The sequence below is a fragment of the Lemur catta genome, chromosome 14 (genome assembly GCF_020740605.2).
Source record: "Lemur catta isolate mLemCat1 chromosome 14, mLemCat1.pri, whole genome shotgun sequence".
Classification (NCBI taxonomy): Eukaryota; Metazoa; Chordata; class Mammalia; order Primates; family Lemuridae; genus Lemur; species Lemur catta.
The window spans coordinates 11,342,725-11,359,696 of NC_059141.1; the positions used below are offsets into that span (position 1 = coordinate 11,342,725).

Here is a 16,972-nt window from a genome sequence, read left to right on the forward strand (position 1 = left end):
AGAGAATGATGATGAAAAGACATGATTTTATTTGGGCAGCTCAGAGTCCAGAGAGGAAATTAAAGATGAGAACCTTGTTACAATCCTGTAACATAGGAAGGAGTTACAGTGTCTGCAGTGGGCACACGGAGGTGACAAGGGTGACCACTTCCAGGAGTCAGGGGACACTACCTAAAGGAGGTGACATGTGGGCTGAGCCTGGAAGGCAAATCTTCATCCCTCCTAGCAGGGAGAGGGGCACTTCAGGCTGGGAGAGTAGTTAGCGCCCAGGTTCTCAATTCTGACCACACATTGGGCTCACCTGGAGACCTTTTAAAACCCCAGTGCCCAGGTGGTAACCCAGACCAATAATGTCTGAATCTTGGAGAGTGCTATGGACTGAATGTGTCCCCCCAAAATTCATATGTTGAAACTCTGACTCCCAATGTGATGGTATTAGGCGGTGGGGCCTTTGGGAGGTGATTATTAATAGGTTTAAACGAGGTCATGAGGTTGGAGCTCCCATAATGGGATTAATGCCCTTAAAAGATACAAGATGTGCACCTGTGTGTGTGTGTGTGTGCGTGTGTGTGTGTGCGTGTGCACACGTGGGCATGCCATTTCCTTAGAACCATGGAAGAATTCTGACTAGCAAATGAAATGAGCAAATGCTCATGATCTTTAATTTCCATAATGTGCATCGCTGACAAGCACCGTCTTTGCATTTATACTGAACTTGCTATTGCCTCAAAAAGGGAGTGGCTGAGAAGTTCATGCCACCTGTAATGAAGTGACCTCTATGTTTCCAAGGGTGTACGTGATTCATCTTGGACACTCAGTGAATGTTTGTTGAATGGATCAAATAACCCTTCAGCCCAATTATGTGCTCCCACTTGGGAGGTCATTCTTGACTGCATTTGGGCTCAAGGGGCTTTGCTGCCTTTCAGCTGGGTGAATGTGGTTTGAGGGATATCAAGAAACTCCATAAAAACTCTAGTGCCTGTAACTGCTGCCTGAAATCCCACTATTGGAGCTTCGTGTTTTGCACTGATTCTTGCTCACACCTTGTCAATTCCATTGCCAGAGGTAGGTCTTCAAGGATTGAAGGGGCAGAAAACCTACTAGTTGTGGGGAAAGAGGAAAGATTCAGAAAGAGAGACCCAGGACCCCTCTGAGAGACAGCCCTTGGCACTGGCCAGAACCTACGACAGAATGAAGAGGCCTTAAAGACAGGTGCTCCCTTTCTTTTTCAAACTGGAACCTCCCGGCATTTTTCCTTGGTTCTTGCAATTTTTACGCTACACCCTATAGCAAAGTTCACCATTTACCCGGGGACTAATTCTGCTAATCGTAGGACACAGATTGATTTTTGCAAAATTCTTTAAAAGCAACAAGATCTAGTCATAAAACATTGCTAATAACCAACAAGGGAACTAGTAAAAGACTTGTGTTATTCCATGCGTGTGTCAACCGGTTTATAGACTGACTTGTTTACATCCTCTCCCAGGCTGGGGTCCCCAGGAGTGACTCTGAGACAAGGTTTGAGTCCAAGTGGGTTCTTTAGGAAGTAATCTCAGGAAGCCCCAGCAGAGCAGTGAAGTGAGACAGGGAGATGGAGGTGACCAATACAGGGTGTGCTAATGAGCAGCTGAGGCTCGAGTCCATGGAGGAATTTGGGGTTACAGTAATAAACATGCCCCAGAGTTATTCCACAGGAGGAGCAAGGAAGCTGGGTACCTTATATCCACCAGCCCCCATTAGGCATTGATTGAGGGCTGCTCCCAAGAAGCATTAACTCCTTGGCACTTGTAGCCGGCACTGTACATGTTCATGCTCTTGTGGCCAGAAAGTCCTCAGGTAAAAGGAGTTGGAGTGACAGGATGTATGGGGGGGCACCTACGGCATCTGCTACACAGACCCACTCATTCACACGCCAACCCATCCATGAACACCTCAGGAGTGCATCCACCCAGCAAGTGCCAACCTTTTCACGTACTGATCCATTCATTTAGGCATCAACACTTTCACATGACAATGCATTCAGGAGGCATCATCCATGTACCAATTAGTAAGAAAAGTGGTCTACATAGAATCTGGCAACTGGAAAATATTCCAGGCCTCTGTGAACATAGGTGACAATTCCACTTAGTGGTATCAGTATATTTGAAGTGAGTTTCTCTGTTTTCATTTCTTGCTTTTTATTTTTAGTGTATCTATTATAGGTTTTTGCTTTCTGGTAACCAAGAGGCTTACAAAAAAAATCTTATAACAAGTTATTTTGAACAAATAACTTTCATCACAAAGAAAGAAAAGACTAAAAAACTCTGCAATTTAATTTCATTTCCCCACATTTTGACTTTTTGTTGTCTCAATTTACATCTTTTTATGTTGTCTATCTCTGAACAAACTATTATAATTATTATTTTGGGTATATTTCTTTTAATTTTTATACTAGAGATATGAGTGGTTTACACACCACTATTCCAGTGGTAGAGAATTCTGAATTTGTCTGTGTATTTACTTTACCAGTGAATTTTAAACTTTCAGATGATTTCTAGTTGTGCATTAGTGTCCTTTTCTTTCAGGTTGAGGAACTCTGTTTAGTGTTTCTTATAAAATAGATTTGGTGGTGATGAATTCCCTCAGCTTTTGTTTGTTTGTTTGTCTGTCTGGAAAAGTCTTCATCTCTCCCTCATGTTTGAAGGATAGCTTTGCTGGGTGTAGTATTCTCAGTTGACAGGTTTTTTCCTTTCAACACTTTGAATATATCATCCCACTTCCTCCTGGCCTCTATGGTTTTTTTCTGAGAAGTCTCCTGCCAGACAAATCAGAGCTCCTTTATATGTTATTTGCTCCTTTTCTCTTGCTGCTTTTAGGATCCTCTCTTTGTCCTTGATCTTTTAGAGTTTGATTAATATATGCCTTAGGGTAGTCTTATTTGGGTTGAATCTATTTGATGATCTTTGACCTTTCTGTACCTGGATATTTATATCTTTCTTTAGGTTTGGAAAGTTTTCTGTTATTATTTCTTTGAATAAGCTTTCTACCCATTGCTATTTCTCAGTTCCCTCTTAAAAGCCAGTGACTCTTAGATTTGTTCTTTTGAGGTTATTTTCTAAATTTTGTAAATATGCTCTGTTCCTTTTCATTCCGTTTTCTTTTTTCCTGTGTATTTTCAAATAACCTGTCTTTGATCTCATTCTTTCTTCTGCTTGATCAATTCTGTTCTTGAGACCTTCTGATGCATTTTTCAGCTCAGCCAATGTATTTCTCAGTTCCAGGATTTATGTTTGATTTGTTTTACTTATTTCAATTTTTTTCTAAAATATCTGAATTATTTTTCTGTGTTATCTTGGAGTTTGCTGAGTTTCCTTGAGATTACTATTTTAAATTCTTGATCTGAGAGTTCACATATTGCCATCTTGTTGGAGTTGGTCCCTGATTCCTTGCTTTGTCCATTTGGGGAGGTCATGGTTCTATTTACTGTTTCTTGTGGATATACATCTATGTCTTTCCATTGAAAGTTTAGTTATTTTTTCCAGTCTTTGCTGTCTGAGTTGGTTTGGTCTCTATAGTGTATATGTATTCAAAGGTCCTGTGTAATTTGCCTATTGATTTGTTTAGCCCTAGATTGCTGCCTCCTTTTTGGCACTAGGTGGTGCCCTAAGCCCAGGTTTGTTGCAGCTCTCAGAAAGGTTCAAAGGACTAGGGGATGCCAAAGGGGATTCTTAGCTATGTGAGGAGGTGGCTAGGGGTTCACACCCAGAGGATCTGTGGTCTTACAATGTGATGCCGCTGAACTGCCTCTCTGATTTAGCATCTTCTTTATCTGAGATGGGAGAGCAGCCCTTGAGTTTCACACACTGGGGCTACTAGTTCCATCTCCACCATCTGTCTTTCAGGGGTCCCTCTCTATATACCTGATCTGTAAGTTAGAAGCTGTGAGTTTAGGGGACTTTTCCACATGGTGCCTTGCAACTTGAGGGAAGGGGCATCATGGATATAGGAGTACGTTTCTCCCAACTTCCACTCATAGTTTTTCACTTGTCTGTGGCTCTAGGGTTGTCACAGCCTCAGTTTTGAGTTCTGGGCTGTTAGTGGTGATAATCTTGGCACTGGATAGTTGTTTTGGGTTATGTTGGGGAGAGTGAAGTAAGATTGCTTGTACTTCACCCATCTTAGTGATGACTGGCATCAGTTTATTTTACATGGGTTGGGATTAGGCTTGGTCTTACATGCATTCGTGCAGTCATTAAAAAAAATAGGTTGCTCAAACTAGCCATTTTTTCATCAAAGATGACAGAGAGCAGCCCAAAAAGATTTTAATTCAACTGAAAGTACAAATTCCAAGAATAAAGGTATTTTTTTTCTTGTATCACAAGAAAACCAGTGATATCCATAAGGTTGTTTCATCTACATGAGGTAATGCTTTTAAAAAATGAGGACAGGGAAATTAATTAGAGTTTGGAGAATGGTGGTAGCCTTTTCCTAATGTCTGATACAAAAGGCATTGGGCAGATTTCTGTGGGGCCTCAAGACTGAACTCAGCTCTCATGAAGGATTTGTCTCCAAGCCTCAAGGTCTTGATGACAGGCTGCAGTGCCACTGGTCTAACCACACTGCCCTAAAAGATAAGGCAAGAAAACCAGTTCAGTTAGTGTCTTTTACTTGAGAGATGATGGGGCCTTCACTTTTTAACAAGGTGGTAAAAATTTCCCATTTGCAAAGAATAGCATGAGGTTTTTGTAGATGTGAATCAGCCTGTTTTGTACCAACTTAAAAGCGATGAACACAATCTCCATTCCAACGATGATATAAATGGAGAAGAAGAGAAAGAAGTTAGGGTGTTCTAAAACAGTATCCCCAAACCCAATGGTGGTCAGCGTGACAAAGCAGAAATAGAAGGCACTCTCAAAGTCCAGGTGTGTTTCCCAGAAGGGAAGGATGGCAGCTGCACAGGAAATGTAGGCGAAAACAACGAGGGCAATGATGGGGAGAGGGACGTCCAACCTCTCTACCTGCTGTCCAACCTCATCTAGGTTGCTGATAATGGAGTACGAGAGTCTCCCGGACACGAGTTCGGGACACGAGTTACTCCTCTCCATGGCCTGCGGGGACAGTTGCAGTGCATTCTGTTTCTCTTGTGCAAGAAATCTCTCAAACAGCTCTGTGTTGCAGCTTGAGGCTGAATGACACTTGCCGGGTGTAGGGCCCGGGAGCTCTTCAGCGGTGATGGTGATCTGAGGGATGGCTTGGTCTGCAGGCCTGGCGTCGGGCTTCCTCCGGCACAGCAGCTGGGAGCACCACTTGGAGAGGTGATGGGTGAAGAAAGAGAGTTTTCGGAATCGATTATAAGATGTGGATAAGATGGTTGCTAGGATGTCACCCATGTCAGTGAGGACCAGGAACATCAGGGGGATGCCAAAGAGAGCATAGAGCATGCACGCGTACTTGCCGAGCCTGGTGACGGGGTAGATGTGGCCGTAACCTGAAAAAGAAGAATCTAGGGTTGTTGACTATCACCTTCCCTCCACCCCACAAGCAGCTTTAGAGAAATATTCTGCCATTTCCCCTCCTTAGCTTGACATTTTACACTATGTGTTTGAAGATATTCAACTCAAAGCATTCATGCCCTTGTCTGGCATTAGGCCTGCTTTGGTTGCGGGGCAGGGAGTGAAACCCATCTTCCCTGTAGGATTCAGAGCAACTCACATCCGGATCTTTGACTAGAACTGTCCTTAGCAGGGGACAAGCACAGGTTTGGGGCTGAGCTGATTGGCATTCATTCTGCCATGGCCATTTCTGAGTATCCCCAAGAGGAAGGGCTCGGCTCAGCTGGAAGGGCGGGATGAGCACAGGTGAGTGGGGCTGGACAGGTTTGCCATCATACCCACTGCCTTCTTCACCCTCCATGAAGATGCCGGCTTTTAAGAAACCACCTTTGTCCTCCATGGGATGTCTGGGGCCTCTCAGTTTATTTGTTTCTATATAAGACGCACCTATTATGTGCCAGTGGGGCACACAGCAGTGTGCATAGTATTAGGGACATAGAAAGATGGAAGATGAGTACAATTGCTGCCCTCAGAGCCATTTGTGATCTAGCAGATTGGACAAACATGTTCATAAATGCCAGTGAAGCCATTAGCATCCCAACACCTAGGATCTGACTGACCTTGTGTGAATCTCAGCTCTACGATATATAAGAATGTTACGTGACTGCTCACATTTTCTGGATCCTTATTTGTAAAATAGGGATGACAATCCCTAGTTTATATATTGACTAGCTGGGAGGATCACATGAGACTCGTGCCTGGCACACAGCGGGTGATTGATAAATGTTGGCATCTCACCCTTGAAAGCTAATAAAATAGCTGCCTATTGAGCACTTACTGTGGGCTAGGGATCACTCAATCTTCATACATATCACCATTCTCAGATGGGGAAACTGAGGCACAGGAGACGAAATGGCTTGGCCAAGAGCATATGTGTGCTAAACAGAGGAGTTGGGAGTCAAACCCACAGGGCTCTCCAGCTCCCAAGCCAGCGCTCTCAACCAGTGAGAACCAGTAAGCCAAGCAAAAGGAGGGGCAGGCTGAGGTCTCTGCACTCTTCGGGAGCCCCTCCTCCTGCCCCCTCCCCTCCCCTCCCCTTTCATCTACAGAGGGGCAGGAGCAGAGAGACAGCCAACCCCACAGCACGGGTGGTTGGGTCTTCTGGAGCAGGCAAGCTTCGATGACTTCAACAAGCAGATGAAAAAGCTTTTGGATGTAACGACTGTGATTAATTTTTGATGTTATAAAGGGTGATTAATACAGGAAAATCCCAGCCCAATTGTGTAAATTAATTTGAAAGCAACTGCTAGGCTGGCTAAGCCCCAACAACCTCCAGCACTGCAGCTCCCAGTGGCAAACTCTGGTCTCAGGCCCTGCCCTCTCAGAACATGCACTCAGGTTGTCCACCCTCACCAGGATCCCAAGGGTAAGGGAGGGAGCTGTGGCCCTGGAAAAGTCTCATCAGTTTGCATCTGTCCCAGTGCACTTAGCACCACTCTGTTTCCACAGAAACTACTTGATGACATGGTCAGTTAACACTGTATGCGCATTCATTCATTCAGTGAATATTTATTGAGTGCTTACTGCATGCACTGGGGACACAGGAGTGAGCAAAGTAGATAAGAGATGCAACCCCGCTCAGCCTCTGGTTTAGTGGGAGAGGCAGATATTAATTGAAAAACCGCCCTAAAGAGTATGCAATTACAGAGATCGATAACAGGAAGTGAAAGAGCTGACTGTCCTGGGAATGATTAGAACAAAGGCACACATCCTGGATCAAGGCTCAGGAAAGATTTCCTGGTACAGTGACTGTTGAGCTGAGATTGGGAGGGGACCAAGAATTAGCCAGGTGAAGAGAGCAAATGCAGCATGTGCAAAGGCCCTCTGGAAGGTTCAAGAAAGGGCCGTTCCTAGGGTGGGGCAACTTGTACACTGCACGTACAAGGGAGTGCCCGGGAGCTGAAATCTAGCCTGCCGTGCATTTACCAAGCTGTGGGCAGGGCTCAGAGCACAGAGTTGTGTCTGCCTAGACGGGATGTGATTTTCTAATTTTTCACCACGGTGTCATCTAGGGTGTAGCTGTCACCCTGGTTCAAGGCACTGAGAGAAGGACAGTGTGGCTGGTGTACAGAGAGGCAGCAAGGTGAGGCCGGGGGAGGTGGGCGTGGTCTAAGGGCTCCTATGACAGATGGGGCTGTGCCTTGATCAGTGTCATAGGCTGAAAAATGACACCCTCCCCCTAATAAAGATATCCGACTCCTACTTCCCAGAATCTGTCAGCGCTACCTTATCTGGAAAGGGGCCTTTGCAGATGTGATTAAAGACTTTGAGATGAGGAGATTATCTTGGATTATGAGTGTGAGCCCTAAATGCCATCATAAGTGCCCACGTTAAGGAGAGGCACAGAGAGATTTACACACAGAGAAGCGGGGCCGGCAATAGGACCCCAGAGGCAGAGGCTGGCGTGTTGCAGACACAAATCAAGGAGAGCTGGCAGCCATGGAAGCTGGGAGAGGCAAGGCAGGCTCCTCTCCTAGAGCTTTCAGAGGGAGCATAGCTCTGCCGACACCTTGATGTGTGAAATCAGTGAAACTGATTCTGGCCGCCAGAACTTGACAGAACAAGTTTCCATTGCTTTGAGCAGCCAAGTTAGTGGGAGTTTGTTAACAGCAGCCACCAGAAACTAACACAAGCAGGTTTGCATCCTGAAAAGATAGCCCTGGCTGACCCACGGAGAGTAAATTAGAGGTTCCAGGTGGACACAGGAAGACCAGTGGCAGGGCCATGGTACCTGTACAGGTGGGCGATGATGGGGCTTTGGCCAAGGTGGGAGCTGAGAGGAGAGAAGTGTAGGGACTGGCTAGAGACATCAATGTGGGCAGAAATTTCAGCAGGACAGGGGGATGGTTTGAACTTGGGGTGTCAGCAAAGCTGGAGATTTGAGCACAGACCAGGCACTCCTGAATCCACTGCTCTCCTTGGCAAAGGTGGATTTCATGGGTTACAAAGAACAGCCTTCGTGGCTGGCTCTGGGTGAGATCTGTTTACAGTGCAAGAGATACGCCCCATTGCAGAAAATGTATCAAGGAAGCGAATCTCTGAGAGCACACAGCCCCTACAAAAGGAATGTATTAACTATCCTCATTACTGAGTGCCGAAATGCATAATGGAAACTCATATCATTTCTTATAATGCATTCATATATTCTGATACAATCAGTTCACTGCACTTAGCCTGTGAGTATTTAATAGCCCATGTGCTTTCCTTTTTAATCCAAGGGCGGGTGACAGACTTGGGAATGACTGAGGTCTGACTGGCCTCACACCTGTCACGTATCCCTGGCTTAGCAGCAAGGCCAGGTGCACTTCAGGTGACCCAGAGCCGCAGGGCGGGAAGCAGTATTGCTAGAGGGACTTTCAAACACGGTATTGATTATGGGCAGTGCAGAACATTCCCCAACATCCTCTTCCAGTTGTAATTACTGGGCAGCATGATGTCCTAATTGGCTCGTATGGTGGGTAGTAGCATCGCTTTCTTGGAATTTAAACCAAGCTAATGCATTTCCATTAGATCAGTGATTCACAGTCTGGACTCTCATTAGAATCACCTGGAGGGCTCTGAAAAATACTGACGCCTGGGCTCAGTCTCGAGAGATTCTGATTTGACTGGCTGGGGGCGGGGTCTGGGCCGGGAGCTTGGAAAAGCTCTCCAGGTGATTCTAATGTGTGCCCACATGCATCAGGCTAGGGCTTCCCAAATGTAAGCAGGTATCAAAATCACAGGTGAACTTTTTAAAACACAGATTACTGGGCCCCTCAGCTATAGTTTCTGGCTCAGCGGATCTAGGGTGGGGCCTGAGAATTAATTTGCACTTCTGACAAGTTCCCCAGTGATGTTGACACTACTGCTCTGGGACCACACTTCGACAACCATTGCAATCTATCAGTTGTTCTCAACAGGGGGCAATGTTGAGACAAGGGACATTTGGCAATGTCTGCAGACATTTCTGGCTGCCACAGTGGGTGGGGACAGTGGGGAAATGCCATTGCACCTAGTATGTGGAGGCTAGAGATGCTGCTCGACCTCCTACAATGCACAGTGCAGTCTCCAGCCAAGAATTATCCAGTCCACGAGCCCAGCAGTGCCAAGCTGAAGAAAGGAAAAAGACAAAGCGAACCCCATAACTCTCAGCCTCCTGCTCATCTCCAGGGTCCGTCCTGCAGTTGCTGCTCTCCTGGAATTGCTGTTCCCTCAAAGTGTTCCCTGAGCTGTGGGTCCCCTGGAAAGACTAGTTTCGGGGCCCGACCTCAGCCCTGCCTCTGACTCCGGCAGTGATTCCGTCTCGGAGCTGAGCTCACTCGTCTGTGGAGTGGGACCATCACAGCACCTACCTCCTGACTTGTGGTGAGAATTAAATAAGACGTGGGATGTTAACGCACCTGACCCCACGCCCAGCAGGTGCTGAATACTATAGCTGTTGTCTTATTCTTTCTGCCCCTTACCTGCCCCACCTGTGTCAGTGTTCAGGGCAGCGAGAGGAGCCACGTGGGGGCCGCACGAGCTCTCCTGGGGCTCTGGCCCATTTATGAAACACAACGCTGCGGACCCCGGGTGCCACCCTGCGGCCATCCCCCCATTGCCCTGCAATGCCATTGCTCCCCCTCCTGGTTTAGGAGTAGATCTGATTGGTCTTGGTCATCCCGGAGATCCAATGCCCCCTGCCAGGGACTGGCTCTGGGCTGGGTAGGAGCCCAGTGGGGGGCCTCTCTGAAGAGATCCTGGCTGCTTTGGACACCCCTGGAAAGAGATGCAGCCCTTTCTCTATCAGGTGTGGGTATGTTCGGATGGGGTGTGGACATTGGTGGCCTCTCGTGACCCACTGAGCAGAAGGATGGAGAAAAGTTGATGCGCAATGCCACGATCAAGTGCACATCAGCCCCAGAGCTGACCTCCCACTGGACTTGTGAAGTAACACATCTTCCTTGCAGTTTAAGCCAGTCGGTTGGGCTTTCTGTTAGTTGCAGCTGAAGGAATCCCGGCTGCCACTTACATACATGGTCATCAGCTGACCTCATGCTGAGCTTGAGAGGCAGGTCTAGGGGGTTATGGGTCCTGGTAGGAGGCTCAGAGGGACTATGTCCCTCGCTGGAGATTACACAGCCCACCTTGAGAGTCCACAGCTGGCCACTGTGTTCCACCACCACTCTGCTGTGAGGGGACCCAGGCACAGCTCTGTGACCCCGGTGGGTGGAGCCCTCCCAGGGACAGATTGGCACCCTTGCTCTCTTGAATAAAGAGGGGGGCCAAGTGGGGCAGGGGCCGCGTGACGGGCCACACTCCTGGTGAGGGCTCTGACCCAAGAGCTCCTGCCCTGTGGCTGAGGGCAGCTCCCCACCTCCACCTCCTGTGGCCCCCACCCCTTAAGAGGAGGCTCCACCAGGCTTGGTTTGCCCCTGCAACCCGGCCCGCCCGGCTGCACCACCAGACGGGAAGCTGGGCACGGGCAAGCCAGCTTGGAGGCCCTTAGTTACTGCAGGGTCCTGAGTCACTGCTGGTCCAGGGACACCGTGCAAAGTGCAAGACCAGCCTCTCACCCCCAGCCCAGGAGGACCCACTCTCCTGCCCGTGCTCTGCCCTGAAGCTGTGATGCTTTTGTCCTCAAATGGCCACGAAGCCCCCGAGTTTTGCCCATTCTGTTTCCTCTACCTGGAAAGCTCTCACCCTTCTTTGCCTGGTTAATGTCTGCTGATCCTTCCAACCACAGCTCCTCCCCCGACTCCCCCCCCCAGAAAAATCAGGACCCCTCATCCTGTTTCATCTGCTCCCGTAGCCCCAAGCCGCGCCTCGGGAACGCTCACCAGAGTTGGTGTTTGTCCCTCTGTGCTAGACCAGAGCCCCGCCAGGGCAGGGAGGAGCCGGCCAGTCCCTAGGTGCCAGATACATGGAAAGTCTTGCATAGGCGGCCTGGGCTTAAATGAGTTGTGAGACCTTTCGAAACTGGCTGACCACAGGTGCCTCAGTTTCCCCATCTGGGGTGTGGGAACAATGACAGCACCTAACCGTGATGAAGATTAGATGAGCTAATCAGCACAAAGAACTTAGAACAGGGCCTGGAGCCTCTTAGGTGCAGAAGTATCGGCCAGCGCAGCTGCCGCTGCTTGTAGGTATTCCATAGAGATTTGTGGAAGGAAGGGAAGGGGAGGGGGTGGGCATCGCCACACCCCAGGGCCTGTGTTCTCTGTCGCCCAGGAGCCTGCCCTTTGCGTGGCCACAGAAAGGAGGGTGTGTGGCTGTGAGGGTCCGCGGAGCCTGTCTTCGAATGGGTGAGTGGCCACTGCGGAGGGTCAGCTCCTCCCTCACAGCCTGGAAAGGCTCTGGAAGGGCCTGCCCGGGGTGACACATAAGGAGTCTTTCCTTTGCTTGGGGACTGGAGACACGTGGGAAGCAAGTGCAGGGACATGGCAAGGCCAGCTCCTTGTCCCTTCCAGGACTGCCATCTGCGCCAGCCCTTGCAGGAGGAGTCTGCAGGAATCCGGGCTGCCCCCGCCTCCCAGGCACACCCAGGCGCTCCCTGGGGCTCCCTGAGCAGGGGTGGGCAGGGTACCCACACACCTGCGCACCTGCGAGGCTGGCAGCCAACCTTTGGGGAACGAGCACTGGATGTGGAGTCTCAAAGCCAGCTGCACTCACTGCCTCCAGAAGCCCCTGACTACCCTTCTCCGGCTCAGGCTCCCCCCATAACGTGGGGCTCACAGCACCTGTTCCACAAGGCCTCTGTGAGCATCAGGGGAGGCAGCTCAGCTCTCGCTGCCACCACCACTCTCTTGCCAGCCCCTGCCTGCATGCTGCCATCTCCATCCCTGCACCACCCCCTCCTCTAGTCCTACCCTCCATTCTCTTGGAGTCAGATGCCATCCATGTGCTGGTGACTCTACAAGCCCCTCCCCAGCCCCAGCCCCGTATTTCTGGCAGTGCTGGGCTTGTCCACTTGGAGGTGCCGTTGGAGCCTCAATCCTGACTGGCCCTGAATTCATCCCAGAACCCCAACCTCACCACCCTCCCCCAAGCCTGCCAATCCCACGCACCCAAGCCAGAAGCCCTGCTGCCTGCCTGGAGCCCTCTTGCCCTCACGTCCAGCCCACTCCAGGTTTTCCTCCAAAGCCTCCCTTCAATGCCCCCTCTCCATCCTCATGCCATTGCCCTAGTTTAGGTCACGATCATTTCACCTGGACGGCTGCAGAGACCTCCCTGCTGGTCTGCTGCTGCCCGTCTCACCCTCTCTGCTTCATCTCTGCACTGCAGCAGGAGTGATCTCTCTGGGGCGCTGGGCTTTACCCTTTGGACACGTCCACTACCCTTCGGATAGACCCAGCCTCCGTAGCCCCATGGTCTGGCTCTGACCTCTCACTCTCACCTCCCTGCACCCCTAACTTAACCTCCTTACCACGCCTGGCATCGTCCTGCTATTTGGCCTTTGCTCCTGCCGTCCTCAGCCTGAACTACCCTCTTCACGCCCACTTTCCCACCTGGGGAGCTCCTGCTCACCCTCTCAGACTCAGCATAGCTGTCGCCCTTCCAGGGGACTTTGAAAATATCCTCACCACTCAAATCATCCCCAAGGTCCGACTCTCTCTCCTAGAAAACCCTGAGCACATCACTGTCACACACTGACCACATCTGGTTGTCCTCAAACACTTCTGTCTTGCCCAGGAGCCTATAGGCTCCATCAGGGCCACGGCCACATCTGCCCTGGTCCTAGCCAGGTCAGGCACGTAGCGCTGGCAGGTCATGCTTTGTACAAGAGCACTCAGTCGAGGCAGCAAGAAGGGGTCGGACACCTTGCTCATGGGGCCTATGCCTGGCATGGGGCTGCACCCACCTGAAGGAGGGATGTACTTTTTTAACTTGCACAAAGGTGACTTATGGGCCAATGGCACAGCCCTGCTCACTGCTGTCCTGCGCACAGTAGGCCTGACACAGGGTAAGCACACCAGCATCGTTTCTTGTATTAAGTAAATCAGATGTTCCAGTGTGTCCACCAAGAGGTCCCCAGCCTCCCTCTGGCCCCGCCCTCTCCCCCACATCTCCCTCCCAGGCTGCGGTCTGTGGCCGGAGGAGGCCATGGGGCAGCCGCCCTTGGCCTTGCACTTACCCACGGTGCTGAACACTGTGCAGCAGAAAAAGAGCGAGCTCAGGAAGGACCAGTCTGCGGACCTGTTAAACCACTGGGGCTTCATCTTCCGCAGATGCTCCTGGAGGTCCTGTTTCCTGCCTTCCACAGCTCGAGAAAGACATGAGCAGCATGAGGAAGGGGTCCTCATCTTCAAGACAGGTCCCGCCCGGGCAAAGGGGATGGAGTCTGCCCCAAGGACCAGCCGCCCGCCTGCCCTGTGGTCCCCGTCAACACTGAGCTTGGTGGCCAGAGCCCTCCCTTAAAAGTCTTCTGTAGCTTAGGTCCTGCCACTGGTCCCCGTGAAGATTAGGAGGCCACGTAGACCCATGAGAGGAGCACCTATCTGAGGGACCCGTGGGGGTCTGGCCAGAGCTCAGCCCTGGAATTGCTGCACAGCCTTGGGGGGGTTTCTGAACTCTCCGAACCTCTGTTTCTTTTACTTTTCAAAGGGAGATAACTTCTGCTCTGCCCTTCTCATGGAGTTCTTGAGAATTGAAAGCAAAAATGGTTTTAGGAAATGCAAACTAGTACATGGATGCACGTCGCACCCACTCCTGAAGGTCATTAATTCCACAGTTTGGTAATCACACTGTGATCTTTGGGTCCCAGCTGTCTGAGAATGTCTCCTTCAGGGCTGGGAAACCTTGACTTCTGAAACTTCAGTCTCGGAGCCAACAGAGCAGGGATGGGAACCCTGGCTCCTCAGGGAGATTCTCCAACGGTTCTGTTGGCGTGGGCGGCCAGAGGGATTTGGGACGCCAGCAGCCACCTGCCAGTCTCTGGTATGGTCGGAAGCGGATGGCACTGAGCCTGGTGCACAGCAGGAAGTCACTCCTCATTTGAATTGGCACCAGCTTGGGAGTCCCCACCCCTGCATTCTAGACCCCCTGCCCCTGCCCCTGCCCCTGCCCCTGACAAGTACCAGTGGCCATGGACAAGAGGCATCTTTCTGAGCCTCACTTTCCCCGTGGGGAAGCAGCATGACATGGTGGTAAAAGGCTCAGGCTCTGGAGTTCAAGTGCCTGGGACTGAATTCCAGGCTCTACTTTTTCTAGCTTGTGAACTTGGGCAAATTGCTTAACCTCCCAGTGTCTCATCTAATCTGGAAAAGGGGGACAATTCATTCCCAACTTCTTATGAGGATTAAGTGAGATAATGTGTGAAAAGATTTAGCACAGGATCTACACTTAACTAGTACCATTGAGCATGTTAATCTCCAATGAAAATCAGTACAAAGTGAAGGTGGAGCAGCTCTGAGTTCCTATGCCCTGCTGTGCATCAGATTCACCTGGGAAACTTTTTTAAAAGAAGATTCCCAGCCCAGCCCTGGAGATCCTGATTAAGTGGATTTGAGGAAGAGCCCGGGAATGTGTATTTTAGACAAGTTCCCTGCATGTTTCCACTGCATGGGATGGTTTGGAGAGACTTGAACTTGCTGGCAGTCTAGAACTTATATAATGACTCAGAGTGCCCCTTGGGCAGCAATGGCATCTCCTTGGTCCACTGAGTAAGCCTGTGTCTGTCTCAAAAGTGTGCAGGGAGTAGGACCCTCCACAGAAGGGAGACTCTGCCCCCTCTGAGCAGCCTCTGGTCTTTGGGAGCTGGATCTGCCCCCACAGTGAGGTCTGGCCTGCGGGAGGAGCTGGGAGCAGGTGGCTAAGGACCTGCTGTCGCCAGAGAGGGAGGACAGGATCTCCTGCACCCTGTTCTTTCCCTGACTTTTAGAGGCTGTTTTTCCCTTGTCTTTTCTTTATTTGCCCCCACTTCTTTTATCTTGCTCTGTTCAACACATCTTTGCAAGCCTCCTTCGGGGAACAGAGCAGAGACAAGTGACTAAATACAAGTGAAGTGTAATGAGGATACATATGAAGTGTCTCTGTTGTCCAAAAGGCTGCATGTCCCTCATCTCCTCTGCTTCCCATAGGGCCCCTGAGACTGGCAGGCTTGAGATTGGAGGTCCTCTTCTCTCCACAGACTGAGACCCAGAGAGGGCATGGGCTCAGTCTCCACTGGTTGCACAGGGAGCTGGGAGAGCAGCTGGGACCAGGACCCGGCTCCCAAGTTCTCACAGCACCTGCCCCTCCCCTGAGCCAGACACCAGAAAAGGCCTTTGAAACAAGACATGGGACAGTGGGGGGTGAGCAGCTCGTCCTGGACACACAAGCCCAGTTTGGGTTGTTCCTTGAGTTCTAGTCCCTGTAAAATGAATCCTAGGTCAGGCATAGCTCTGAGGACCAGCCTAGGAACACCCAGCCCCAGATTTGCTCACCCATCCACCCCGCACCACCCAATCTGCCGTAACCCATCCTCCCCAGAGCCTGCTGGTCTGACTGGGGCTGGGAGCTGGGGCGAAAGAAAGGGAGCTCGTCTTTCCAGAGCACCCTCAGGGTGCTCAGTGCTTTTCCTACATTCTTCACAGCAACCCTGAGAGGCCAATGGTCTCCACACTTTTCAGAGGAGAAAACTGAGGCTCAGAGAGAAGTCACTTGCCTAAGGTGCCCAGGAATGGGGAGGACAAAAGCAGGCAGCTCCCAGACCCAGCCTCCTACAAGTTAGCCCTCTGCTCTCCGGGGGCTGCTTCCACCATGAAGAAATGGCCCGCCCTGCCCAGGTGAGGCACCTACCTGTTCTGTTGCATTCCAAGATGCTGCAGAGCTCCTCCAAGAACACCTCAAACTCTCGGTCCTCTGCTGCCCCCAGGACCTGGCCGCCCTCAATGGCAGAGAAGAGCACGGCACCCACCAGCGCGTAGGTCACCAAGGAGCAGAGGAAGCAGAAGCCAGGGAAGAGCTTCCCCAGGGCCTCTGGGCAGCGCCTCTTGACCTGGCCCGAAGCCTCCATCCTCCCTGGAGCACGCAGGACAGGAGCCGGTGGAAGAGGCAGGAGCATCCAGGCAGGAGGAGGAGGGTGGGAGTGCTCGGAGAATGGCCAGGCTCCAGCACTAAGTGCATGGTGCGAGCGCTTCCCCAAGGACTCAGGAAGCAGCCGGCAACTCATCATGTTCAGTTCATCCGAGCTACTCAGATGGCGCCCTCCGTAGTGCCCCAAATTGCTATTGATCCACCAGGCGGGCCAGCCCCGAAGCTGCCTGGCAGGGGTTTGGGGAGGATGGCGTGGTTGTCGCTTTGTGTTTTGTGTGGCCTTTCCCATCCCGACACTGCAGTTCTGACTTCTGGGTACCAAAGCCAGTTGTGGTTTTTAGTCAAGCGATTGTCCTTCCTCAGGATTGTCTGTGGAACCCCTTGGCCTGGGGCACCTGGTCTCCTGG

The 16,972-nt window shown here is 50.8% G+C and overlaps 1 protein-coding gene across 1 annotated transcript; it reads right to left on the reverse strand.

Moving 5' to 3' along the window:
- Positions 1 to 4,666: 4,666 nt before the first annotated feature.
- Positions 4,667 to 16,545, reverse strand: KCNK18 (potassium two pore domain channel subfamily K member 18). The gene is made up of 3 exons (XM_045568383.1): positions 16,329 to 16,545; positions 13,684 to 13,812; positions 4,667 to 5,467 (listed from the first exon to the last, which is right to left on the reverse strand). The coding sequence occupies exons 1-3, from the start codon at positions 16,543 to 16,545 to the stop codon at positions 4,674 to 4,676; spliced, it is 1,140 nt and encodes a 379-aa protein (XP_045424339.1). The 3' UTR covers positions 4,667 to 4,673.
- Positions 16,546 to 16,972: the final 427 nt, after the last annotated feature.

Excerpts from the sequence above, each read along its gene's own strand:
- KCNK18 (XM_045568383.1), bottom strand. The coding sequence starts at position 16,545 with ATGGAGGCTTCGGGCCAGGTCAAGAGGCGCTGCCCAGAGGCCCTGGGG. Across the intron at positions 13,813-16,328 it reads CTTGGAATGCAACAGAACAG|CTGTGGAAGGCAGGAAACAG; the intron begins GTAGGTGCCTCA and ends GTCTTTCTCGAG. Across the intron at positions 5,468-13,683 it reads CACAGTGTTCAGCACCGTGG|GTTACGGCCACATCTACCCC; the intron begins GTAAGTGCAAGG and ends CTTCTTTTTCAG.